This window comes from Hemicordylus capensis, chromosome 1 (genome assembly GCF_027244095.1).
Source record: "Hemicordylus capensis ecotype Gifberg chromosome 1, rHemCap1.1.pri, whole genome shotgun sequence".
Lineage (NCBI taxonomy): Eukaryota > Metazoa > Chordata > Lepidosauria > Squamata > Cordylidae > Hemicordylus > Hemicordylus capensis.
In genome coordinates, this window is record NC_069657.1 from 196,614,620 (window position 1) to 196,642,083 (window position 27,464).

The window sequence follows — 27,464 nt, forward strand, 5'->3', positions numbered from 1 at the left end:
TGAGATAAAGATAAAGACTGTGCAGCCAGATTTCTCCATTTTTATCTGGCTTGCTATGTGCCCTCTTAAGTTCCAGGAGAAACATTACAATTTGGAGTTGTTTCTCTGGAGCAAATGGAATGACGCTAGCCACAGGGCTGGTACATGCATCCCTTCACATGTCACCATTTGATTACCTGCAGCCGTATGTGTGAACTCACACCTTGAAAGATTGTATCTGAATATGGAAGTTCTGTAAAAGCTCATTCTTACATCCAAGTCAGCACTTCAGCATGAAAAGCTGTCTTATACAGAGTCAGACCATCCAGCTCAGTATTGTATTCTGAATGGAAGCTGTTCTCCAAGATCTCAGACATAGGTTTTACCTATTCCTACTGCCAGAGATCTTTTTAAACCACAGATCGAATCTGGGACCTTCTACAAGCAAAGCATGCAACCCAACACTGAGCTATGGTTTCTCCTTGAAGCAATTATCAAGAGACAAACGTGTGTGTGTGTGTGTGTGTGTGTGTGTGTGTGTGTGTGTGTGTGTGTGTGTGTGTGAACATTAAACAGCTTGTGGGGTAGGGCCTTAATCACAATGAACCTAAGAATCTAAGAACAGCCCTGCTGGATCAGGCCCAAGGCCTATCTAGTCCAGCATCCTGTTTCACACAGTGTCCCACTGAGGAGCTGACAGGCAACATGCCTCTGAGGAGCCCACAGGCAAGAGGTGAGAGCATGCCCTCTCTCCTTCTGTTGCCCCTCTGCAACTGGTATTGAGAGGCAATGTGCCTCTGAGGTTGGTGGCATCCCTCAGCCTCCAGACTAGCAGCCATTGATAGACCTGTCCTCCATGAATTTGTCTAAGCCCCTTTTAAAGCCGTCCAAGCTGGTGGCCATCACCACATCCCATGGCAAAGAATGCCATAAATTAATTATGTGTTGTGGGAAGAAGTATGTCAGTCCTAAATTTTCTGACCCTCAGTTTCATGGGATGACCCCTGGTTCTAGTGTTGGCTGACATCTTGACTAAATTACTCAATGAAAGTCTTATTGAAATGAATAGGACGAGTTACTCATGACTAACTTGTCTATTTGTTTCAACTGGACTTCCGGTGAGTAATTTAGTCAGGATGTCAGCCACTGCGGCTCAGAAACCACACTTGTACATACGTGTAAGATGGATAATTAATGCTCACTGGGTGGTCTTGACCTAAATGATCAGAAATAAGAGCTATTTAGAGTTTTGGCTCAATGAACAACAGATCATTCATGAAAGAAAGATAGTCCCATCCAGATATAGTCATAGTCAGCAATTTCTTACAAGTATAGAAACTCATTCACACACTTTCTCCCCACTGAAATGAATAGGAAAGCCTGAGCACAGGAGTATCACATATGCCCTCACAGTTACAAGTAGAAACATTACTCTAGAACGTGTACCTTTTCCAGCAGAAGGCAAATATTTTTGCAGAGTGTAGAGAAAAGTATGCTTTCATAATACCTTTTCCCAAAAGATAGATTCTATTGGCCTAGAAAGACGGATGGTATAGCTCAAAGGGTTCAGCCTCTCACATAGGGTATTTGACCCATTTTATCAAAAGAACTATTAAGAACTGAAGTCACCAGTAATAACTATTCATCATTCACGCCATCACAGAAATGGATCTGGAAAATTAACAATGGTACGATCTCCAAGTAATGAATTATAACATCAAGGGACCAGCTGCATGTGTACATGAGGTGGTACAGATCAAGCGCCACTTTTATAATAGCTCTATTCTTAACTTCAAATCCACTAAACACATGGATCAGGGAGGGGGACCCCTGGTCCTGCCTCCAACCGCCATACACTCATTGTAGGGCGAGCATGAGGTTATATGCACATAAGCTCTGCACACATACTTGGAAACCAGGATCGAACAAGCTTTCCAATTGCAAGGAAGGGCTTGAAGCTGTCTGATTGCAAGCAAGCCCAGACTGGTGTCGGCACGCAAATGGCCAGGGCGCACGAGCACTGCAGCCCTGCGTGGCTCTTGAAAAACTGAGCACCGGCGGGGGGTGGGGGGAAGCAGCGGGGCAGAGGGAGCAGGTAAGGAGCTCCTTACCTGCTCTTTTAAAGGCAACCCACCTCCATAGGGAGTGCACAAACTCTCCGTGCACATCTCTATTGTGCAGCAAGGTGGGCAATCTGTGGCACATCTCCTGCTGTGAAACCTTTTCCTCAGTCCATATATATTGCAGGGAATTTTGCAAAGGAGGACAAACAAGCAATGTATTAATACTAATGAAAGTATATGTCTTGTATATACTTTTATAGAACATAGAACATTAATATATTTACGTTTCTATATTTATACAATATCTAATACATGTAGAGAGTACCCATATTTACAGGATATTTATATAAAATATTTGTGTCAGCACCACGCACAAGGTGCAGAAGTGCAACCAGAGTGCAAGGGGTTGCTGAACTTCAAGCCTCTCTGCAACTTCACCTGGCTGCAGCACCTTCTTGTGTGCACGCCACTTTGTTCACTGCAGTGTTAGTCTGGATGTCAGTCACTACTCTCACCTACAGTGAAACTTCTTGGCGTAAGTGATAGCAAAACAGCAGCGCTCACAGCATTATGTCTGCATCATATTTGGTGTACAGGATGCACAACTGGATCTGAGATAGCTTACCAAGTAGCTTTCAAAACAGGAAACACACTGTTTCCAACGCCACAACCAACCTGGACAGAAAAACAAAAACAAAAACTGAACTAAGTACATTCATTCACATAAATCTTCCAAACAGTGGAGCAGGTCAAAAAAGTTAGGAAACATCCTCAAGGGATACTTCTCTGAGTCCCATTCTAAGACAAATAGAGACTTCTGTTGCTTTTTGAGGGGAAGAGGATCCAACAACTTGTCTGACATATCAAGAAGTTGTCTGACATACAACAACTTGTCTGACATACTATGTGGCTACACAGAAAAAATGGGCTTCTTCTAGTTGCCATTTCACCCTTTTTTTAAAAAATAGTGAATATACATATAAAATGACATACATACAAAGGGGTATATATACTAAGAAATTTGAACAATGGAGAGAAAAGACATATAATCTGCAAAGTATTAACGGTTAATAAAACAAAAATGAAATCAGCTGAAATTCTTTTTGCAGAGTGGACAAGTGCTCCTTCGTGGTTTCAATATTTGCAGATAAACAGCATAGTTCAGAAAGAGATACAAAAACAGGGGATTAGAAAACTGATGGATTTTGAAATATTAATAACACAGAACTCAGAGCACTTACTAGGACTTATATACAAATTGTTATTGAAGTACGATTCAGAACTGGAACAGGTAAAAGATTGCATTATAAAATGGATGCAAAACTTTAAAAAAAACCCAACTGATATGCAACAATGGGAGTATCAACGGAAGGTGAATATTAAATTTACAGTGAATAGCACATTAAAAGAAAACTGGTATAAAATGTATTTTCGCTGGTATCTTATTCCCATGATTATTGCAAAGATAGACAACAAATCTTCTGGTAAATGCTGGAAATGTATGAATCAGGCAGGGACATTTTATCATATGTGGTGGACGTGCAGTAAAGCTCAGCAGTTTTGGAAGACAATTCATTCTAAGATGCAACTAATTTTGAATATTGACTTTCCCTTGTTACCAGATTTTTTGTGTGTTAAATATCACAAAACCTTATATACCTGTAAAATATACTGAACTCTCTTTATATATGATTACTGCAGCTAGAATTCTCTATGCTATATATTGGAAAGTTAATTTAATTCCATCATTAGAAGAGTGGCAACTTAAGGGAATATGCATCAATGGCTAAGATTACTTCATACATAAAGAAAAAATCAGAGGATAAATTTGTCTCAACGTGGGAACCATTTATATGTTATAATTTGGTTCAAGGTTGAATGCCAAAATATGGATTTTGGGGGGGAGGGGGGGTAAACTAGGCTATACATTATATATCTTTTGATGTTTGTATCGATTGCGTAGATATGTTACTCAGCTGCCATTGGGTCAGAACAAATTGTTAGGAGCAGATATGATAGAAAGCTGGAATCCAAGTTTATGTATTAGATTATCGTGAGATGTGTGTGTTTCTTTTCTTTTTTCCTTTTCTTTCTTTGTTGGCTGTTCTTTAATATTTCTTTAAATAAATAATTGGGGGCGATGACATACAAAAGCCATAATCAAATCATATCTTTAGCAGAGACTCACAAGGTGATATAAGCCTGTGATTTTCTTTGGTAGAATACAGGAGGGGTTCACCTAATATTTATTTATTTATTTAATACATTTCTATACCACCCAAAACCAAGTTCTCTGATAGCTGTTACTTGCAAGGCTGAGTATATGCAGTTCTCCATAAGCACAGAAAACCCAAAGAGCCAAGAACTGGGCGGGGGGGGGGAGAGAATTCAGATATATTGTACCTCCAATATTCGGAAAGCAGCATCATGGCCAGGGAAGGGCTCTTGATTATTCTTTTCTTCAGAGCACTTGACACTTTGGTAATTGGCAACAGAGCAGTCGTAGCGTGCGCTGAAATCATCTTCTTGCACCAAAGATAACTCTATAGCAGAATTATCCTCACAAAGATGGCTGTTTTCAAGCATTCCTGGAAAGTGTTCTGTGGCATCCAATTTTGCAAAATCTACCTGGTCACTTTTTCCTTCTGAAAGAAGCTCAGGAAATTCCAAGAACAACCAGTTGCGATCTTTGAAAAAGTTGTTCTTATGGGTCTTGTAAAATTCATTCCAGTATTTACTGGCTTCTCTTTCATATCTGTCTAGATGAAGCATATATATAAGAACATAGCTGACATAAAACATTGGTGAAATGGTTAAAACTAAACATTTTTGATTGTAAAACTAAGGATGGCAATTCAAATGATGGGACTAGACCCAAGTGGAAAACCTTCAAGAATTGAATAAAGTATGTGAAATATCAGGTAAACTTTGAACAAAAGCCAAATTTTGTCAGTGGGTCTACTTAGCTAACACTAATATTAACACTAGTTATATAATGCTTTTCAACAAAGTTTCCAAAGCAGTTTACATAGAAAAATAAAGAATAATTAAGTAAGATAGTTCCCTGTCCCCAAAAGGCTCACAATCTAAATCCTCTTAGAAAGGAATTTGCTGAATAGTTTAAGAAAAGACTACTTAGTTTAAAGGGGGGGTGGGGACAGCTCACATGGATGTGCGAGGACCACAGCTAATAAGGGGAAGAATTACCCCTGCTAACTGAGCAAAGAGGCATCTTTTAAAAGTGGCGGTTCTCTTTATTTAGCAGGGGGAGAGCAAATGGCCCTATCCAACCCCAGCACAGCATCCCTCCAGTGGCTGTTGCTGGTGTCTAGCTGATGTTTCTTTTTAGACTGTGAGCCCTTTAGAGACAGAAAGCCATCTTATTTATTTATTATTTATCTTTTCTATGTAAACTGCTTAGAGAACTTTGGTTGAAGAGCGGTATATAAATATCCATAGTAGTAGTAGTAAAAGTAAAATGCAGAAGCAGTTTGAATTCTCAAGCACAAACGTCACCAACACAGCTTCTCGCAATCTTTTTTTTTTTTTTTTTGCAGGGGGGCGGATAGACTGCATGTGCAGAGCATGCACACATACAAGTCTCAATACGTACCAGTTGCTCTACAGCTCCAAGGCTCACCATGATCCATCATGTGTCGAACATACACCCCAAAGCCATGCTGCAAACCCTTAGAATCACTGGCTGACATCCTAACAAATCATGTGTGTTAGGGGGCTCTGTGCTTCCTCCTTTCCAGAACACCTCTGGGACTCAGGAAGAGCTAGGAAGTTTTGCCCACTGGCGCAACCACGTGTATGGAGGACTGGTGGAGTTGTGCATGGTCCCCCACTACACTCCCACAGAGTTTCCCAACATTCCTGCTTTGTTAGGATGTCAGCCACTGTTTTCTCTGAAAGGCTGGTCATCAAAGAGTCAAACCACTGCTCCTTTCAGAAGGGGGACTGCTATTTGAAAATGGCTGAAACGAAACACTTGAAAGTCAGCACTGAGATCAGTTCAGTAACAAGACACAGGCATGATGCTGCTTTTCATCCTAAACACAGCCATGTTAACAATGTCCCTCATGTAAAACAGCAGGCATGGCGGCTGGCTTTATCATGGCTCCCTTAGGTTTGTCTTGGGATACTATTTGCAGCATTCCCCACCCTCAACAAAAGGAAGTAAAAACTGAGCGATATGTAAAGCTGCTGCACAAAATGCTACCACCCTCCCCCCCCCCATCAAAAATGCAATGGCTCCTCCTTGCCTCACAAAGATCCTTCAGCAGCAGTTGACCGTTCTCACACAGCCTATAACCATTCATTTTTGCTCTTCTTGTTTGAACAGAGAGTCTTTTTTTGGCAATATTACAGTATGTTGTAGAAAAGCTGTCTTATTTATTGCTTTTTGCACTCATTTCCAAAGGACCTAAAATAACCTGCTCATTAGTTTCAGCCTGGCTCATTGTTAGCAACAAATAGGTCAAAATGTGCTGCCACTTGCAGAAAGACGGCGAAGCTTTGGGAAGAGACACTATTGGCAATGCTCACCTAGTCCCATTTTAAATGTACAGGAATTCACAGGAAAAAGAAGGGTCCCTGGAGTCCAATATATCTTGGCAATCAGCTACTGCCAGTGCCTGCGCCCTCCTCATTTAATTCCTAGTGAAGGCTAACCATGCTTTAATTAAGCTTTAAACGTCTACGGAGAATGTCAAGTGAGGTGAATTTGTAAGTCTGAGCTCATTCTTATTGGAGTTCTTAAGCAGAAAAATGACATGTACACTTTGAATGCACATACAGCTGGATAGAAATCAAAGGGAGAGAATGCGTGCATGTGCATGCTGAGGTCTGCACAATGAATTAAGAGAAGCAGTACGATTCATAGTCGCCGCAACGGTTTTCCAGAGCAAAGCAATCCGTCACAATCCTCAGTCATCCTCACTAGAGCCTTGTGCCCTTGGTAAGCCTCCAGCATCAGCCAATGCAACCGAAGTATCTCTCCTGAAGGGACTACTGCAAAGAGGCAAAGCTACAGCTGGCTGGGCTATTGACAGAAATGGGAAAGCTACATCTTACAATATAAAGAGACTATTCACACGATGGGGCGAAATCAGGCTAGCGGAGGCTAGCCCGATTTCGCCCCATCGTGTGAACCACCAGGCTCAGCTGCGAGTAATCCACCTAGCTATCCCTGCCCTAAATCCTGCGAGTAATCCGCCTAGCTATCCCTGCCCTAAAACCAGGTATGCAGAGCGAGCAGTCCACAAACCTGGTTTTAAAGATCATGAGTAGTTGCAGTGTGGCTCCACAGCACGGCTAGTCATGAGTAGACCCCTGGAGGGAAGGTGAAAAGTAGGCTTGTGCCCGAAACATTTCGGAGGCCATTATGGAGGCCTCCAAAATGTTTCGGCTCCGGGGGCCATTTCAGTGATTTGGCACTGGCGGGGGTAGGCCTTTAAGGGCGGGGGAGGGTGCACTCACCCCTCCCGCCGCATATCCCCCGCCGGCGCTCCGTCACTTTCAAGCCCCTCGGGAGCGGCAGCGTTCCTCCCTGCTGCCCCGTTTTCGTCATCAGCCAGAAGTGGCCAGAAGAAATAACCGCGCGTGCGCCCGTTGCGGGCCTGCACGCGCCCGTCTGCCATGCGGGTGCACGCACGCGACAGGCACACGCGCGGTTACTTCTTCCAGCCACTTCCGGCCGATGACGAAAACGGGGCGGCAGGGAGGAACACTGCCGCCCCGAGGGGCATGAAAGTGACGGAGCGTCGGCGGGGGATATGCGGCGGGAGGGGTGAGTGCACCCTCCCCTGCCCTTAAAGGACTACCCCCGCCGGTGCCGAAAGAACTTGGTGCACATCCCTAGTGAAAAGCCACCTCCCAGCTCCGGGGGTCTCCCCAGTATGCCCTGCGCGCTTGTGCAGGGCATACTGGAGTTTCCGGGGGCCACGTGGCCCCCAAGCTCCCCAGCCCCCGCTGGCTCCATCACAGAGCCGGCAATCGAGTGGGCGGCCAATCCGGCAACCCAGGGCTCCCACTCTGCTCCTGTGCAGGGAGAGTGGGCTTAGCCCGCTCTCCCCATTCACCCTTCCAAACCGGGTCTCACTGATCATGAGACCCGGCTCAAAGTACGACTTATACTACAAGTGGCGGCGGCGGCAGCAGTGAGTACAACAAAACTTCCAGTGTTTCCAGTGTTTACTGCTTAAGAGTTAAGGCCACAAGCCTTAGGATGAGACAGGCACTGTGAGTAAGCTGGTGGGAAATATCACACTTTTGCAACAGAGGTCTTTTTGAGTGGCTGAGCCTGCTTGTTGTCCCCAGAGGCCTGAATAGTCCTTGGCCCAGATGGATCAGTAACGAGAGACAATTCTCTGTTACCTATTAACTGTACCTATTATTGACTTAGATGGAGTCAGGCCATTGGTCCAAGTAGCCCAACACTGTCTGGCAGTGGCTCTTCAGGATATCTGGCAGAGATCTCTCTCATCAGCTGCTGCCTGCAATCCTTTGCCTGGGATTGGACCCAGGACCTTCTGTATTCCAAGCATGTGCTGTTCCTCTGACTTATGGGCCCTCCCCATGTACCAGTTATTCCTTCAGTCTACATTTTTCTATCCTGGGCCTTTCCAGTGAGTTTTGAGCAACAAACAGTTGAGTTCTTCCAAGTCGCCTAGCCTAGTGCATGCTGCCATTCTCACATCTCCAATAAGTCACAAGCCTCCCTCCCAGCTTGTGCTTGCTGGGGTCATCTATCATTAACTCATTGCTGAGGGAGGGTAGGGTGCCTCCTTGTTTGAAGGAGGCAATGATTAGACCACTTCTTAAGAAGCCTTCCCTAGATCCCTCAGTGATGGATAGTTATAGGCCAGTCTCCAATCTCCCATGGTTGGGCAGGGTGATTGAGAGAGTGGTGACTAAACAGCTCCAGGCGGTTTTGGAGGAAACCAATTATCTAGACCCATTTTAAACTGGCTTTAGAGTGGGCTATGGGGTTGAGTCTGCCTTGGTTGGCCTGATGGATGACCTTTACCAGGGAAAAGACAGAGGGAGTGTAACTCTGTTGGTTCTTTTGGATCTCTTGGTGGCGTTCGATACCATCGACCATGGTAACCTTCTGGATCGCCTGGGGGAATTGGGGATAGGAGGCAGTGCTTTGCAGTGGTTCCGCTCCTATCTCTCAGGCAGATTCCAGATGGTGGAGCATGGTGACAGTTCCTCTTTAAAACAGGAGCTATTATATGGAGTCCCTCAGGGCTCCATTCTGTCACCAATGCTCCCCCCCCCCAATGAAATCTGAATTAAAATATATATATATATCTACATGAAACCGCTGGGTGAGGTCATCAGGAGATTTGGTGCAGAGTGTTATCAGTATGCTGATGACACCCAAATCTATTTCTCCTTATCATCATCATCATCATCATCATCAAGAAATGGCATTCACTCCCTAAATGCCTGCCTACAGGCAGGGTTGGATGAGGGACAACAAATTGAAGCTGAATCCAAGCAAGACGGAGGTGCTCATTGTGGGGGATCGGAATTTAAGGGATGAGTTAGATCTTCCTGTGCTGGATGGGGTTACACTCCCCCAGAAGGAACAGGTACGCAGCTTGGGAGTACTCCAAGTCTCACCATGGTATCTCAGGTGGAGGTTATGGCCGGGAGCACTTTCTATCAGCTTCGGCTGATTCAACAGCTGCATCCATTCCTTGAAGAGAATGATCTCAAAACAGTGGTGTATCAGCTGGTAACCTCCAGGCTCGACTACGGCAATGTACTTGACGTGGGAATGCCTTTGTATGTAGTTCGGAAACTTCAGTTAGTTCAAAATGCGGCAGCCAGATTGGTCTCTGAGGTAACCCGGAGAGACCATATTATGCCGGTCTTAAAACAACTGCACTGGCTGCCAATATGTTTCTGGGTGAAATACAAAGTGCTGGTTATTACCTTTAAAGTTCTGAACGGCTTGGGTCCGGGCTACCTTAGAGAGCGCCTTCTTTGGTATGATCCCCATCACTTGTTGAGGTCATCTGGAGCGGTCTGCCTCCAGTTACCACTGGTGTGTCTGGTGGTGACTCAGAACCGGGCCTTTTCTGTAGCTGCTCCTTGTCTATGGAATGCACTCCCGGCAGATATCCGCAGTTTAGGCTCGCTGTCGGCCTTTAAGAGAGCCCTAAAAACTTATTTGTTTGGCTGGCTTTCCAAGGCTTGAAAAGTGTTGCTGTTTTTTAAAAGTATTTTAATTGGTTTTAAATGGTTTTAATTGTTTTTGAATTGTTTTTATATTGTTTTTAGCATTGTGTTTTGAATTGTGTGTTTTTATGTCTTTTTAAAGTTGTTGTACACCACCCAGAGCCTCTGGATGGGGCGATTTATAAATGTAATAAATAAATAAATGTAATAAATAAATAAATAAATAAATAATCAAGCAAGCAAGCAAGCAAGCTCGGTATTGTCTACACAGACTGGCAGCAGCTTCTCCAAGGTTGCAGGCAGGAATCTCTCTCAGCCCTATCTTGGAGATGCCAGGGAGGTAACTTGGAACCTTCTGCTCTTCCCAGAGTGGCTCCATCCCAAGGCTCACACATTTAGTCTCCCATTCATAAGCAACCAGGATGGACCCTGCTTAGCAAAGGGGACAAGTCATACTTGCTACCACAAGACTAGCTCTACTACTTTATTTCAGAACATTTACCAATCATTTTTCAATAAGCAGTTTATTCAATAAACTTCTACTGCTGAAGTCCACTACTGAAGTCTCTAGGCGGTTTATGGCATAAAACAAACCAATCATCACAGTGCTTCTGCTCACGAACTCTCACAAGAGCTGCCACACACAGGATTAGCCACAGGTATGCCTTAGAGAATTATAAATATAGAATACCAGCACTTTGTATTTTGCCGGGAAACCTATTGGTAGCTAGTTTGGTTCTTTTTGAACTTTCTTTTAGAAAGTTCTTAAAGCAGTTCTATTAGTAAAACTGGGAAACATCCTAAAGCATTTTAAGCCTGAAGTTTCCTCTACTGTTTCATCGGCCCTCTTCCTTGAGACTTGCAGGGCTCACCCAGGCAGACAGTATCAATGGCTCCGGACTTTCAGGAGTGTCAGTGGAGAAGGCTGTCAGAGAGGCTGGGGGAATAGTAGTGTGAAAAGGCTTCAACCCGGCCATCTTTTTGCTGCTGTTGCCCCATCAGTCTTGCAGTGGCCACAAGGCAATGCCACCTGTCCCATTCATGTGTGTTTATATTAACACATTTAATACATCCAGAATACCACAACACTATGCAATATTTTTCATCGGCCTAATGGCCAGCCACAGAGGCAACTAATATGAGCTTTTGGGATAATTTTATTTTAAAACTTGCAGCATTAGAGTTTGCAGATTTCCTTTTCAGGTTGAAAAGGTTTTTCTGCCAATAACTACGCTGAAGCTACACTCTCAGCTTCCCAAAGGGCAGATAGGTAACATCAGGTAAGAGGAGGATTTATAATAGGCTCAAAGCGCTCCTAGAGGTATGCATATGTTGAGGTTAGCACAGGTTAACTGGAGAATGTGAACAAACAGCAGCCAACTGGTTACAGTTACCAATATGCCAAGAGTTTATTTTATTGTTTTTTCCACCAGTACTTTGTGTGATGGTTTTGTAAGCCACTCAGAGCCAAATTTTAGTGGGGTAAAAATATAATATATAATTTTAAAAACAAATCATATTCTTGCACCTGAATGCCTTCCTGTTTGAAGAAGGCCATGGGTAGATCTCTTCTTCAAAAGCCTGCCCTAGATCCTCTAGTGATGGATGATCATAGGTCGGTCTCTAACCTCCCATGGCTGAGCAAGGTTATCAAGAGGGTGGTGCCTACCCAGCTCCAAATGGTCTGGAGAGAAATGGATTATCTAGACTCATTTCAAACTGGCTTTAGGGCAGGCGATGGGGTTGAGACAGCCTTAGTCAGCCTGACAGATGGTCTTTGACAGGGGTTTCACAGAGGAAGTGTTGGTTCTTCTGGATCTCGATGGATTTCAAAATATCGATCATGGTATCCTTCTGGATTGCCTGAGAGATATGAGGATAGGAGGTACTGCTTTGCAGTGGTTCTCCTATCTCTTGGGGAGACTCTAGATGGTGACACTTAGTGACAGAGGCTCTTTGAAACAGGAGACATTATACTGAGTCCCTCAGGATTCCATTCTGTCATCTGTGCTCTTTAATATCTACATGAAATTTCTTGGTGATTTGGGAGATTTGGTGCAAGGTGTTATCAATTGTTGATGACATCCAAATCTATCTCTCCATGTCATCATTACCAGGTAATGTCATTATCTTTCTACATGCCTGCCTACAGGCAGTAGAGGGCTGGATAAGGGATAATAAATTGAAGCTGAATCCAAACAAGATGGAAGAGCTCATTGTGGGAGGCCGTAATAAGAAAGATGGTGCAGGACTTCCTGTTCTGTATGAGGAGAGGAGAGCTGGTCTTGTGGTAGCAAGCATGACTTGTCCCCATAGCTAAGCAGGGTCTGCCCTGGTTGCACATGAATGGGAGACTTGATGTGTGAGCACTGTAAGATATTCCCCTCAGGGGATGAAGCCGCTCTGGGAAGAGCAGAAGGTTTCAAGTTCCCTCCCTGGCTTCTCCAAGATAGGGCTGAGAGAGATTCCTGCCTGCAACCTTGAAGAAGCCGCTGCCAGTCTGTGAAGACAATACTGAGCTAGATAGACCAATGGTCTGACTCAGTATATGGCAGTTTCCTATGTTCCTATGTTCCCCCTGAAAGAACATAGGCACAGATTGGGAATACTCTTGGACCCTGGACTCTCAGGTTGAGGCTATGGCCAACAGTGCTTTTTATTAGCTTCACCTGATACAACAGCTGTTTTTGTTCCTTGAAGAGAATGACCTCAAAACAGTGGTACATCGGCTGGTAGCCTCCAGACTTGACTACTGCAATGCACTCTACGCAGGGTGACCTTTGTTCATAGTCCAATTAGTTGAATTCCAATTAGTTGAAAATGAGGCAGCCAGACTGGTCGCCGGAGTAACCTAGAGAGACTATATTATATCATGCCTGTTCTTAAAATAACGTCACTGGATGCCAAAAAGTTTCTGGGCAAAATATAAAGTGCTGGTTATATTATATAAAATAGAAATGGCTGAGTTTTGGTTACCTGAGAGAGTGCCCTTTTCTGCATGATCCCCACTGCTCACTGTGATCATCAAGAGAGGTCCATTGCCAGGTGCCACAGTCAGTCTGGCAGCAACTTAGGGTTGGGCTCTCTCAGTAGCCACCCAGGTTGGGAACACGTTCTTCATGGGAATAAGAGGTTTATCATTCTCAGCAGCATTGAAGAAAGCCATACTTTTTTTAAAAGCTTGGCTTTTAACTAAATGGCATTAATGAGTTAATACCCTACATTGCTTTATTTTTTACCGTGAATTGCGTGAAGTTATTTTGGATGGATATATAAACGAAATAAAAACTGAAACTCAGTTTCTTGGAAGGCAAGTTGTGGATGATGAACACACACGCACGCACGCACGCGCACACACATGCGCACACAGTGCCTTGCTTTCTGGAAGGGCTCCTGGCTGCTCAGTGAAGGCCACAGCCAATAGTGCTTTTCACCAGCTTTGAACAGTGTGCTGGTTGTGCCCCTTGCTGAAAATAAGGGCCTGGCAATGATCCTGCAAGTTCTGCAATCTTTAGTTTTAACTCCATGTGACCATCCTTGAAGATCTTCCGGAAGATTATGCTGAATTCCAGAATTCTGCAGCTTTGCTTTTGTCTGGAGCTGGCTAACTGCAAGGTCTGGGTTGTAGGGTCTTCCCATCCTGTCTTATTCCCTGAACTGTATGCCTTTGGGGGAATGGTATGCCAATTGGTCCAGGGTCATGATAAGAGACTCATACTACACAAAACAATACATTGGACCTATTCATCAATTTTAGGCATGTGTTACCTCATTAAACTATGTAAAATTAAACAAAAATAAGAAAGCGGAAAACAAACAGAAGACAATAAACATCAAATCGACGAAAAATATAACATCTATTATATAATAATGGATAGTGTTAAGATTATATATCTTATCTTAACAAGATAGACTTGATACTTCCTATCTTATTTATGGAATTCACTATCCTGAGATGGGCCACTCATTTTAATAACGTTAAAATTTGTTTGTTTGTTTGTTTATATATACATTTATATACTGGCTCATGGCAGTCTCTCATGCTGGTTTACAAACAAACAATAAGATCAGAATTAAAACCAAAACAATTAACTATTAAAAGATTAAAAAATCATTAAAACAGTTTAAAAGAACCAATTAACCAGCAGTAACAACCACCATAAAAACCAACATACAACTGATCAGTGTCTTGATGAAACAAATGTGTCTTGAGCCCTCTTTTAAAACCTGCCAGAGATGGGGAAGTGCTTACAACAAGTAGTTCATTCCAGAGCCACGGGGCAGCTATAGAAAAGTCCCGACCCTCAGTCACTTCCAGGTGAGTTGAGGGCAGCCGCAGGCAGACCTCACCCAAAGATCTTAATAAGCGGTGAGGGTCCTGAACAGTGTTCCCTCTAATTTCTACTATCAGTGAGTGGAAAGAGTTCTGTTCTGGGCGGCATCATCCATTCAGTGTGCGCACATCACACCAACACACAAAGATATATACATTGAAAGAATTACAAGGCGGTTGGGGAAGTTCAGAGGTGGCAGGAGGGGCGGGAAGTTCATCAACCATGGGAGGCTGCTACGTGCAGAACAAATAAACATGCTCTCTCGCCGCGGGCAGCCAGATTTAGTAGAAGGGGCTTCAGTTCATGACCACCTCCCATTGCATGGGAAGCAGCTTACAGAGCAGAAGGAAAATGAGGGACCAGTCTTTATTAGAAGTGTGGAGCTGATCTCAGTGGATCGGGGCCCTGCCTGGAGAAAGTTGTGATGGGGCATGCGCGCACACACACCCTCTGGTGCACTCCTTTCCTCCCCACCCCACACACCTCCCTCTACAGGCTACAAACACACACCTACAGTCTACACAACAGTGTCTTTCCCCCTCTCCTCCTCAGCACTCCCGTGACCGCCACTTCTGTCTGTCTCCTTTAAAGTTTTATACTTGCTGCCTTAAACACTGCCGTGCTCTCACTCTCTCTTGTTCTCTTCCCCAGTAAGGATGTGCATGGAACCGGGTGAAGGTGGCTCAAGAGGGTGGGGGGGGCCACTTTAAGGGCGGGGGAGGGTGCACTTACCGCTCCCCCCACTTTCCCTACAGCGGCGCTCATTTTCCATAAAAGCCTTCAGGGTGGTAGTGTACCTCCCCGCCGCCCCTTTCCTTTCTTCGGCTGGAAGTACCAGGTGTGCACGTGCACGTTTCGCACAGGCAGTGTACTTCAAGTATGGTATGTTGGAGACAACAACAAAGGAAAGCCATCACAAAAGCCAAACATCCAGAAATTCCATGTGGTACAATCTTTACAGGAGTACACCTCTTTAGACTACAGGATTTATCTGAATTTTAAGACTAAAACCCTTCTCCCTAACATGCATGTAGCAGGACAGACATTCTTGGTACTTATTTCTGCTTGTTCCCAATTATCCAAGATTCCACTGATATTACTATCCAAAATGACTCCCCACAAAAGATAACAGCATAACTAACTGTTTCAACATCATCATAAAATTGCTGGGGGTAGGAGGAGGTCATGATTTTTGTTGAAAAGTGGATCATTTAATCTGCAGATTTCCATGTTGGGTCAAGATCTATTAATTCTAGAAAATAACTTGTTACATCATTGACAAAATTTAACAAACGTAAATACGATTGAAAGTTTACATTGCATTCATATTGTAGCAATGTAGAACATAAGAACAGCCCTGCTGGATCAGGCCCAAGGCCTATCTAGTCCAGCATCCTGTTTTACACAGAGGCCCACCAGATGCCTCTAAGAAGTCCACAGGCAATAGCTGAGGGCACACTCTCTCTCCCGCTGCTGCTCCCCTGCAACTAGGATTCAGAGGTCACTTGCCTCTGAGGCTGGCGGTGGCCTATAGCCACCAGGCTAGTAGCCACTGATAGACCTGTTCTCCATGAATTTTTCTAAGCCCCTTTTAAAGCCATCCAAGCCAGTGGCCATCACCACATCCCGTGGCAGGGAATTCCACAGACCAATTATGTGCTGTGTGGAAAAGTACCTCCTTTCATAGGTCCTAAATTTCTGGCCATCAATGTCATGGGACGACCCCTGATTCTAGTGTGAGAAAAGGAGAAAAATGTACTTTCTACTTTCACCCCAAAAGAGTGTGCAGCAAGCAAAGAGGAGAGACCATGGCAGACCTAAGCCAGATGTGCTTGGAGGACAAAGCTGAACGAGAAGTTAAACTGCAGTCTATAGCAAGCAAAATTAATATCTGTCACCATTAATGCAAAATACAGGAAAGTGAGAAGACTGTGGTATTAAAAATTAGTATGCAAACTAAAGAATAGCAGTTTGGTAGCTTTAACTTTGCTTAGGGACTTTACCTCGCAGCTCTGGTTGGACTTTTACAAGTGAATTCTCTATGGTTTTTCCTCTGGCTCTTTCTTCTTCTTCCTGTGACCACTGCATGTGGTCCCTGCAAAAAAGAGAGGGGAAAATATGCTTTTTATTTTTAAAAGCTTCCATAGCCTTTTCTCCTCAGGCACCACATATAATCAACTGCATTGTATATTCTAGATTCTACTCCCTCCACCCCTCATTTTTAAAGAAGGCCTCAATGCACTCTGGAACTCCTTCAATTCTTATATTCCATTCTTTTGCTTTGTTGCAAATTCCAGCAGGCTCTGTACAGACAGCTACTTGTAATGCCCTCTCCCAACAGCCCATGGTAGCACTTGAGCATTTGAATTACTCTGTGGTATATTGTTTTTTTGTTGCTTTCTCTGTGGGACATTTTTCACAGATTTCCTCTCAGCCCATTCTTTAGTGCGCAGCAACTGAAAGTGCAGCAGTGCCTCTGTTATACAGTGTGTCATTTAAAATATAAATAAATATAAAAGCAAGCCTTTGAGCTCATCTTCTATCTGAGAATCCTGCATAATGGCCATTCATCATGCTGAAACTATATGACATGTTACATGCCAGCTACACAATACGGTCACCATTTCTCCACAGATTTTTAGCTACAAACATCTGGTCTCCTGGTAAGCTGAAGCATGTCATACAGATATATGCAGAAATTTATTTAGATAGGCACACAAAGCAATACAATACAAAGACTACTGCAGCTGGGTTTGGTTTTGTTTCTTACAAATATTTGCTATTACTCCCATGTGGCAGTGGACCACTGAACGCTCCCAAAGCCAGCATCCAGAGGTGAGCCGTGTGGAGCTTTTAATTACAGAGCACAACAGATGGATTTGAGTGGGATAAAAATTAAAATCTCTCTAATCAAATAATGGTGCTCAAATGTCAGCCAGGCTGGAATAAATAATTATTGGAGCCAGTGCCACATACAGTATTACGCCAAAACAAAGTGGAAAATGCGAACAATGTAAGATACTCCCCAGGAATTTCAATTCTAAGAATTCAAAGAGACTAATGTGTATGTCTTAAGATTTACTGTATATGCAAATAAGCATTCTGGGTGGTGTACACACCTATTGCCTTAATGGCACACCTCCACAGAACCTAATGGAGTCTGTGATTAAAACACTGATGAGATGGTATCAACCACCAATGCAGCTGGCACACATGAACTCAGCATCAAAATGCTGGAGATGTGGCCAGATAGGCTCTAACATCCACATGTGGTGGCTATGTCCAAGACTATGGCACTTATGAAGAAGAGTTATCCAGGTTATATATGAGATTACAGAGGTCAGAACCCCTCTACTAGCCGAAGCCATATTTCTGCATTGCTTTGACATAGCTAACACTTTAAAGAACTGAGAGTACTGCTCTTGGTAGCAATCAAAAGTGTCACAGCAAAGCACCGGAATGATTTAAAAAAAAGCCCCTAGCCTTGCGGTTTGATAAAATATGTTTGATAAAATATGGGCAATTTTGGTAGAAGACAAAAATCTCCTTGCAAATTAAATTGGTGATACATAAGTTATACAAAATTTATTTATTAGAAAGATTTGAATTATACAGATCAAAAGAAAAAACATCATGGCAATCCAGAAAGGTTGAAATGCCTGTTTATTTTGTAATGAATACTCCGTAAACTACATCTCCATAAATTTGGGAACAGTTGTTTGACAGTTGTTGGGCAGGAGGGAGGGAGAGAGGGAGGGTGTGGGGTTTGTTTTATAAAAGGGTAACAGGTATGTACATGCATTACTTATATAAGAAGTAAGAAAGGATAAAGAAGAAATTTACCCCCAAAACAAAACCTAATGTTCCACTGGCAAATATGTTAAAACAAATATTTATGTGTAAGAGCCTGTTTATTCTCTGAGGTGGTACAGTCCTCTCATAGGAGGATTGTAACATCTCCATTTTTAAGTATGAACATCACATCCATGGCACCATCTGAGAGAGAGAAAACTATACATTTCCCATAAATGGTAAGTTTATTTTCAAGCCTCCTCTCTGAGGTAGTGTTATAATGTGGGCCCCAGTTTTCACACATATAATTATCCATGTGAAAACTGAGGTGGTGTCAGGCCATAAGAGGACTGCACAAAACCCACTTTAGGTAGAGTTGTCATTTTCCAGTTCTCCAAAGCAGTTGAGAAGCCTAATATGCATATTGTGTAAATCCAGTAGTGGGCTCATGGAGGGTTAAACCCACTGCTTTAGAAATCTGTCTCCTGCAGTGCTGCTTTGCAACTAGCATGTAGGCTGCAGGGCTTGTCTCACACACTCTTGTATAGAACTGTGTGGATAAATCCCAGAAGTTAGGATTGGGTCCAAGGTATTTAAGAAAACACCTCCTTTGTCATGAACCCTGCTGCCTATTTGGGGAGGCTCTGTTGATGGTGACTCAAAACCGGGCCTTTTCTAGAGTTGCCCCAGGACTTTGGAACGTGCTTCCTAATGAAATTAGAGCCTCTCCCCTCCCTGGATGTTTTTACCTGTTTAGTCAGGCTTTTAGTTTACAGTTTTAAAGTTTTAGAGTTTTTATCTGTATTTTAAGTGGTTTAAATTGTGTTAATGTTTTCATTGTTGTGTTTTTAGACTGTGAACCACCCAGGGAGTTGCGTATGGGGTAGTATAAAATGTTAAATACTGTAAGAAGTCAGAGAGTAGTCCAATAATTTAACCCTCAACTCACTTGCATAGGCTGCACTTGCGTAAACAGTTTTTCCTCTTATGGATGGAAATTCCTTACTATAAATTCCCGTTGGTGCTTTTTGCCCTGTATAGGTGATCCTTTATCTCCGACTCTGACATACCTTCAAACACTTCACAGATTAGATTAGGGACATGTTCTCATACCCGGAATCACTTTACAAGACCCCTCCCTCCAATGTTAAATAACGCCGAAGCCTCTTCTGTGCCTGGCTATGTGCGGTGTTGATTTACCTGCCGTAGTCTGTCCTCCACTGACCTAGAAGGCCAAGAGGGCAATTGTTCTTTTAGTTAAAAATATACCAGGCAAAACATAATTGCCCTACAAACAAAGCGTTCTGATCAGTTAAGAAAATAGATCTCAGCAGCTACAGTGAGAAGTGGCAGGCTATGTGCTGCATGGTGGTTTAGTGTTCATGTGCATACATGTTCTGTTCTGTTTTTTAATAGCCATTGTAGTCTACAGCATCCTTGCAACGGTGGAAAGATGTCCACTCACATTGCTGTAATCAGCGCTCTAGTATTCAACCAATTGCAAGTTTCATCCACTGGTGCACTGCAAATGCTCAGCATAATGGATTCTAGTCAGACATTTTGTCCCGTGTGCTGCATTCAAGACTGGAATAGTGTATGTACATGTGCATATTGCAGATTAGAAAAGATATTGAACCTCTCCTAGAAATATGATTTTTGAAAAGCAACTAGATAGGAGTCTATTATCTCTCTAAATTCATTTACAAAAAGAAAAAACAACAGTGGATTAATAGGTTCTCTCTTCTAACAGTGATTAGCAATAAGGTGCAAGCAGTTTATAAACTGGGTGAAATGCTACTAGTGTTATCAGATATACTTCAAATCAAGTTTCTCTGGTATGGAGGTCATAGCCTCTGGGCTCTGAATAACAGGAAGTTATCTGATGATGAATATTTATATACTAGTTTTCAACAAAAGTTCCCAAAGTGATTTACATAGACTCCTAACCCCAAAGGGCTCCCAATCTAAAAAGAAACATAAGATAGACACCAGCAATAGCCACTGGAGGGATGCTGTGCTGGGGATGGATTGGGCCAGTTGCCCTCCCCCTGCTGAACAGAGAGAATCACCACTTTTAAGAGGTGCCGGTTTGCTCCATTAGCAAGGGAATTATTCCTGAATTCCACAGGAAGATGTGTTATCAGTTTTTATAATGCTTGGTTTCTGTGCAACAAATGTGTATCTCCATACACACCAGTATCCAAAGTAAAAATCCAGTAGATGATGATGAAACTGTAACTACCTTACCACATGTTATGATCAAAAACTTTATCAGGATCCAATAAAATCCGTGACCCAAGAGGAGCAATTGGTCTGTTACTTTGGAACATCTTTATGTTCCTCATACATGAAGCAGATATCTTCTTAAACAGCATTTTGACAAAGGACCTGAAAAGAGACAAAGCCAATTCAATGAAATTATACATTTCCTGGAATTTTACTATTTAAATTACACAAAATAACTCCTAATTGTTCATTGGCAGCAACAGTGAAGGTTTCTGATACTTTACACCCTCATTTTCATTATTTTTAAGAAGTATTAACTTCACCATATAATTGAACTGCATTTTTGTGCAGAGCTATAAGGCTCCATCTCTTTTCAGAAAGCAGCTGATACATTCTAGACAGACTACATAGCAGCAGCTAGAATTGATCCAAGATGTTTTGGTGGCCAACAGACCAAGGCAGAAAAAACATGTTACGTATGTCAGAACTGCATCTCTTGCATTATTACATGATGCATCTGAAAACCACATGACTTTGTGGTCCCCAGGAGTTGATGCCGACTCAACAGCACAACTTTAACAGAGGAAATAACACCTCAGTCTATTGTAGTGGAACAGTGGACTTACAATTCTTAGGCATCTTGGAATCTGAACTATTTATTCAGTCTTAAGCATAAGTGGCACCTAAAATATGATGCTGGCTCATTTAAAAAAAAGTGTATGGCAGTAATTACAAATTTGAAATATACTTCCAGCCCTGGTTCTCAAGATAGTTACATGGAGATGACTACCACAGTTTCCACAGAGCTGAAAACTACCCTTTTGTTCTTCTTGAAGAAGGATTCAGTACAATTTGAAAGTATGATTTATAGCTTTACATTATTTTGTATCTCATGATCAGTTAAATTTGCTGCAAATGATGGTTTTTGTTCATAGACTTTGACCAAAGTATCCTAAAGTGTCTCTTCTGAAGTCTGATTATGCAACTGTTCTGGCACTGTCTTATTTTTCAATCCAATACTGAACTGGATGGATTAGCTGGAGGGTTTTCACAATTGATTTGTGAAATCCATCCTCTTTTTAAAACATAACCACACACACTCAGAGAAAATATTGCCTTACTATTCTTAAGTGATCAAAATGAGTGAGTAAAAAAGAAATAACACCACCTTAAAGATAATCTTAACAGCTAAGTAAATATTGTGAATGTCCTTTAAGAATTTCTTACCCTCCTATAATTTTGGGAGTCGCATACATTATTCTGGGGTCAGAACAGAGGTGAATAGTTCATGTGTGTGTTCATGTGTATATGAACCAGGGTTTGACAAATCCCAAGTGCCAGGGAGCCATGATGCCTAGAAATTTAACCATGGCTAGACTAAGATATTCAGAGATAGAGTTATTTAACATCTTTTTTGTCCTCGGCAGCTCTGTTACTATTCTATGTTGCTTGTAAAGTGAATACAGAGAAATTCATTTACCCTTCCACCATAATGTCTGCCACTAAATCCAGTAATCTTGTCAAGAATCCAATGTCTGGCTTCTAAATTTTTAGGCTTCCTTCTAGATCCAGAGCAAATTTGTCAAGGCTTGATAAATGTATGTCACACAGACACACACAGACACACACAGACACACACTTTTTAGATCACTAGAAGGATACTGTAGCCAATAAGCTATGTTTTGGGGTAGCACTATAAAGCACCCCTCTTTCAGATGCTTTCAGCAGCACTGGATCATGGACTCATGAACCCTAGGGATATGCACAGAACCGCGCAGGGGAGGCTTGAAGGCGGCGGGCGAGGGTGCACTTGCATCTCCTGCCACTATCTCCCTCTCCGGAGTCAGTTTTTCTCGAAGCCCATCGGGGCAGCAGCATACCTCCCTGCCGTCCAAATATAACCGGAAGTATCCAACGCGGCTGAGTGCACCGGCGCAGGCACGCACACGGCGCACCCACACACGCACGTCATGTGCGGGCAAGCACATTGGATATTTGCGGTTATATCTGGACAACGGGGGCAATGGGGTAGCAGGGAGTTACGCTGCCGCCCCGACGGACTATGAGAAAAACAGATGTCAGCAGAAGAAAAGCTGCAGGAGGTGTAAGTGCACCCTCCCCCACTCTTAAAGTTAGACACCCCCCTGCTGTCAAACCGGCGGAACCACCAGTTCCATGCACATCCCTAACGAACACACCTAGTTCACCAAGCAATGGATCCTGTTGCCTTGCACAGAACTCCTCTCCCTGCAGGGAAGGGGAAGCCCCCTGACTGAGTCAATAGTTCCCTCAGGGCACGTTTTCAGATATAAATACCCCAGCCAGGCCACCATGGCCTCAGACTCTGTTTGGACTCTACAGACTCTCACAAGCGAGCTGTGGCTGCTGTCCCTTCGCTCTTTCTCCCCACTTCTGCCCCACACTTTGCACCAAAAAGAGGCCAGAGTGTCCGGCCGTCGTGCAACCAGTGCACCTAGAAAGGACTGGTGATAACTAACTTCTCACCTCTCCCAAAGCTCTCTGCTCCTCTTTGCTTCCTTCCCCTGCTCTCCAGGCACCCTTTACTGTAAACCTATAAGCAGGCTCCTATTCGAAGCTCTAGCCAAATTGCTGCAAGCCTCTAGCCAAGACCCTCACTTAGAACCTTAACTAAACTATTGAACTTGCGTTTTGGGCGGTATAGACATGTATTAAATAAATAAACAAACTGCCTGACTAACCTTTTTGCTTTCTATAGCCTCCATTTTTACCCTTAATAAAGCCTCGAAACTGTACTTATGTCTCCTCATTCTTTCCAAATACACCAAACTTGCTTAAATAGATACTGGAATTGAACTGTTCCCCAATCCAAGCCAATTTCCCTACTTTTGCCAAGAGCACAACTGGAGTGCCCTAGCCAATCACTCTGGGGCAGTTTTGGTAACAATACTGGAATCAGTTAAACTCCCTCTGCAGTGAAATACTGATGTATGTGTCCATAGCTTGTCCACTCCTCCAGGAAATTTTGGGATGGAAAGATATAAAAACCTGCCTCAAGCTTTCCCAGAACAACATACAAAGCAGTATGTAATTCTTTATGATCAAGCAGAGAGGCAGGTTCCCTAAATGCCCTATTTAGGAAGAGAGAAAGAAAAGCACCACAGGGTATCTAAGGGAATGCCTTCTTCTTCATGAACTCCACCACCTATTAAGATCTTCTGGGGAGGTCCAGTTGTGATTGTGGCAACTCAAAAGCGGGTTTTTCTAGTGTTGCCCCAGGACTTGGAACGCACATCCTAATGAAATTTATTTGTTTGTTTGTTTGTTTGTTAGATTTATATCTGCCTTTCATTAAAATAATACCAAGGCGGTTTACAGCAAAATTTAAAAATAAGATTGTAAAAAAGACAATTAAAATATTAAGCTATAAATATAAAACAAATTTGATTAAAAATTTAAAACACAAGCATAAAAGCAATACAGAGTACAAAGATCAGCAGCAGAGACAATCATATAAAAGCCTGGGTAAATTAGAGCCTCCACTAATAAAATAATGTATTAAATGTGCTTCCTGAGCATGTGCCATTCAGTTGTTAAGAAAGTACATATGTATTAAATAATACATATGTATTTTCACAGCAGACACCTAAAGGCGCAGCGGGGAAGTAACTTGCCTAGGGAGTAAGAGGTTGCTGTTCAAATTCCCACTGGCTATGGGAAACACCTATATCAGGCAGCAGCGATATAGGAGGATGCTGAAAGGCATCATCTCATACTGCATGGGAGATGGCAATGGTAACCCCTCCTGTATTCTATCAAAGAAAACCACATGGGTCTGTGGTCACCAGGAGTTGACACTGACTCGACGCCACAACTTTACCTTTACCTTCCTTTCATAGCAATTGACACAATTTATGTTTTACTACATATAATGGTTGCTTCATATATCTGTGCTTTTATCTGAGAGGTCAATTAGATTTTGGACATCTTTGATGTCCAGTGGCCTGCTTAATACTGGGGTCTTCATTACCATATTTGTACAGCAACACCCCTCTTCCATTAAGTAATTTAGTCAGGATGGCAGCCATAGTCAAATACAACTGATTGGGTTGCTAAACTATAGCTTAAAGTGGATCTGTGCGATCCAAGTACTTGGTTACTATAAAGTTTTTTTCAGCCATAAGAGAGTTAGTAAATGTCCTTGCAAATGTCTTATGAATGTCCAAGAACTCTTCTGCAATTATCTTTGTATAACAAAATTTCTCAGTTGAAATGGTGACTAATGAGAAATATGCCTGGCAAGAAACAAAATGTACCCTGCAAAGTGCATGCTAGAAGAAAGAGAGACTATGACACATACTGTACGTCCATGTCGGATTATTTTGTTTGTTCCCTTTAATGTGGAGAGGAGAGTTTGCAGTTTAAAAAAAGAAGAAGAAGAAGAAGCAGCAGCAGCAAAAAAGCTTCCATGTATTAAGATTGAAATGTTGTACCGTTTACATTAAAAAAAAACCCAAACCACAGAAGAAACAGTCTGCTCTGTCTGCTCCCTCTGACTGCACATTGTTCTTCTGCTCGACATTTCCCCCCCTCACTCAATAGATTACCTTTTTTTCAAAGCATTTTATTTCACAGGTCTTTTTATACTTTCAACCACTCAAGGCATTAAAGAGAGTGGAAGAAAGGATGCACACATACATGGTGCCAGGAGAGGCTGGCAAAATTCTATCAGGCATTTGTAAAAATTAGGGCTTCGTAGCCACAAAGTGTGTGCTTGAAATTATCTATCAGCATATAATTCAGTCTTACATTATTCACTCTGGCTTTGTCCAAACCAACAAGAAAACACACACACACACTCCCCCAATCTGTTTGAAGAGTTGCAGGAGCTTCTGCCTGCCAACAGCCTGGTGATCTAGGACAGACAAAAACAGCATGGGCTTGATTGAGCCGTTAGGCCATATAGTTGGCTTCTGTGGAAGCCACCTGATGGGGGAACTTCCATCTCCTTGGATTTAAATCCCAGGTGGATAAGCCTTATTTATAACAGCTATCTCAAAAGTTACAGGGAAATGTCAATCTATGACAAGCTTTATCCATTAAAAAATTGTTCTAGTAAGAACTAATCAGCCTACTTTCCTTTCACTGTCTCTACATCTGAACTGAATTTGGTGCAAATCGAGGTCCATAAATTAGATCTCTTGCACCTCAAATGTTCATGTGTCCGCCATCTTGGATCGGGGTGGATGTCAACATTACTAACTGCACCATTAAGGTGTCCCTGTGTGTCACGCACTACAACTGTTCTAAATTCAGTTCAAATTGGTTAGAAAGTCCTCAGGTTAGTGCACTTGCGCCTCAAAAGTTTACATGTCTGCCGTCTTGGATCGGGGTGGATGACATCATCACAAACTACACCACTGAGGCATTCCTGTGTGTCCATTCAGCTGTAGCAAATTTGGGTCAAATCGGTTAGACTGTCCACAAGTTAGGGCACTTGCACCTCAAAAGTTTACGTGCCTGTCATCTTGAATTGGGGTGGATGACATCATCATAAACTACACCACTGAGGCATTCCTGTGTGTCCATTCAGCTGTAGCAAATTTGGGTCAAATCGGTTAGACTGTCCACAAGTTAGGGCACTTGCACCTCAAAAGTTTACGTGCCTGTCATCTTGAATTGGGGTGGATGACATCATCATAAACTACACTGTTGAGGTGTCCCTATGTGTCCCTACAATTGTACCCGCTTTGGTTCATATTGGTCCAGGCGTTGTGGGGGACACATGGACAGACACACGAACACACACAGAAAATGCTGGGTGATCTCATAAGCCTATTGGAAAGTAGGCTAAAAACTAACTGTACTGAAAACATTAGCAATCTTAATTCAGCCCAGCATGAAATTTAGAAGCAGTTTGGGGACTTGCCCTCCTCACAAGCTGATTACTCAACACGTCACAGCTTTTGTGAACTTCTCCTGCTGCTACTGTTCTGTCGCTCTGACACACTACCAGTGGCTTCCAGCCCTGAACCAGCTCCACTATGCCCAAGAATTCCCAAACAAGGTGGCATACAACACTGCTGGAAGGCAGTGGCATCAAGTGACCAGTGATGGTGGGTTGGAACATTTTCCAAAATGGAACATTTTCCACTACCAATTTTTTTTTCTCCCCAGAAATGTTTTCACCTCAAAAATCACTCTGTTGAAGTCAGACCAGCAAATTAGTAGTTAGAAAGTAACAACATATATTTGGGCATTCTAAAAAGCATTATAAGTTAATGTTTTCTCAGCACCATATATATATATATATATAATAGTTTAAATCTTTTATACTGTTAAGTTGCCATATTAAGATGTTTACAAATGTTCCAATGTAAATGATTTCCAAGTGGACTTTGAATTTGTTGGGAATATAATGTTTAAACTATATTCAGTATGTTTATTGATTTTCACACCACCAGTCAAGTATTTCAGTTAAAGTACTTGGCTACCTGAAAAACTTTAAGCCATTTAAGCAGCATGTAAAATTAATATGGTGTACGTTTTAGTGTGTGTGTTTTAAATGAAATATATAGGTCAAATAGCATGCTAAACCAGATTACAATCTATTTAGGGCATCAGGAAAAATTGCATAGTGAGATGTTCTGAGAAAAATTTGTATGTACATTTTATGCAAAAAACTGCATGGGAAATTTTTCCAGAAATCATCACTGCAGGTGATGGATAGAGGGAGGGGGAAACATAGGGAGCACTAGTGCTGCCCACTACCCAGAACACCCTAATACCTGGGTTCAGCCAATATACAATACAACCAATTTACATTCCTGCTAGGAGCAATACTTGTAATATTCTGGAAATATATTAATGTGGAAGGATACACAGATGAGTTAAG

General features: G+C 42.5%; 1 protein-coding gene across 6 annotated transcripts in view; it reads right to left on the bottom strand.

Moving 5' to 3' along the window:
* Positions 1-27,464, bottom strand: part of METTL8 (methyltransferase 8, methylcytidine) — a 69,349-nt gene that overhangs the window by 24,552 nt on the left and 17,333 nt on the right. For 4 of the 6 annotated variants that reach the window (XM_053265735.1, XM_053265726.1, XM_053265711.1 and 1 more), the window contains 4 exons: positions 20,612-20,752; positions 16,576-16,667; positions 4,446-4,801; positions 2,668-2,717 (listed from right to left, as the gene is read on the bottom strand). In XM_053265735.1, the coding sequence (XP_053121710.1) occupies positions 2,668-2,717; positions 4,446-4,801; positions 16,576-16,667; positions 20,612-20,752 (639 nt within the window). Of the gene's footprint in view, positions 1-2,667; positions 2,718-4,445; positions 4,802-13,214; positions 13,354-16,575; positions 16,668-20,606; positions 20,753-27,464 lie in introns of those variants that run through there. The other 2 variants (XM_053265743.1, XM_053265753.1) reach the window with 2 other exon arrangements.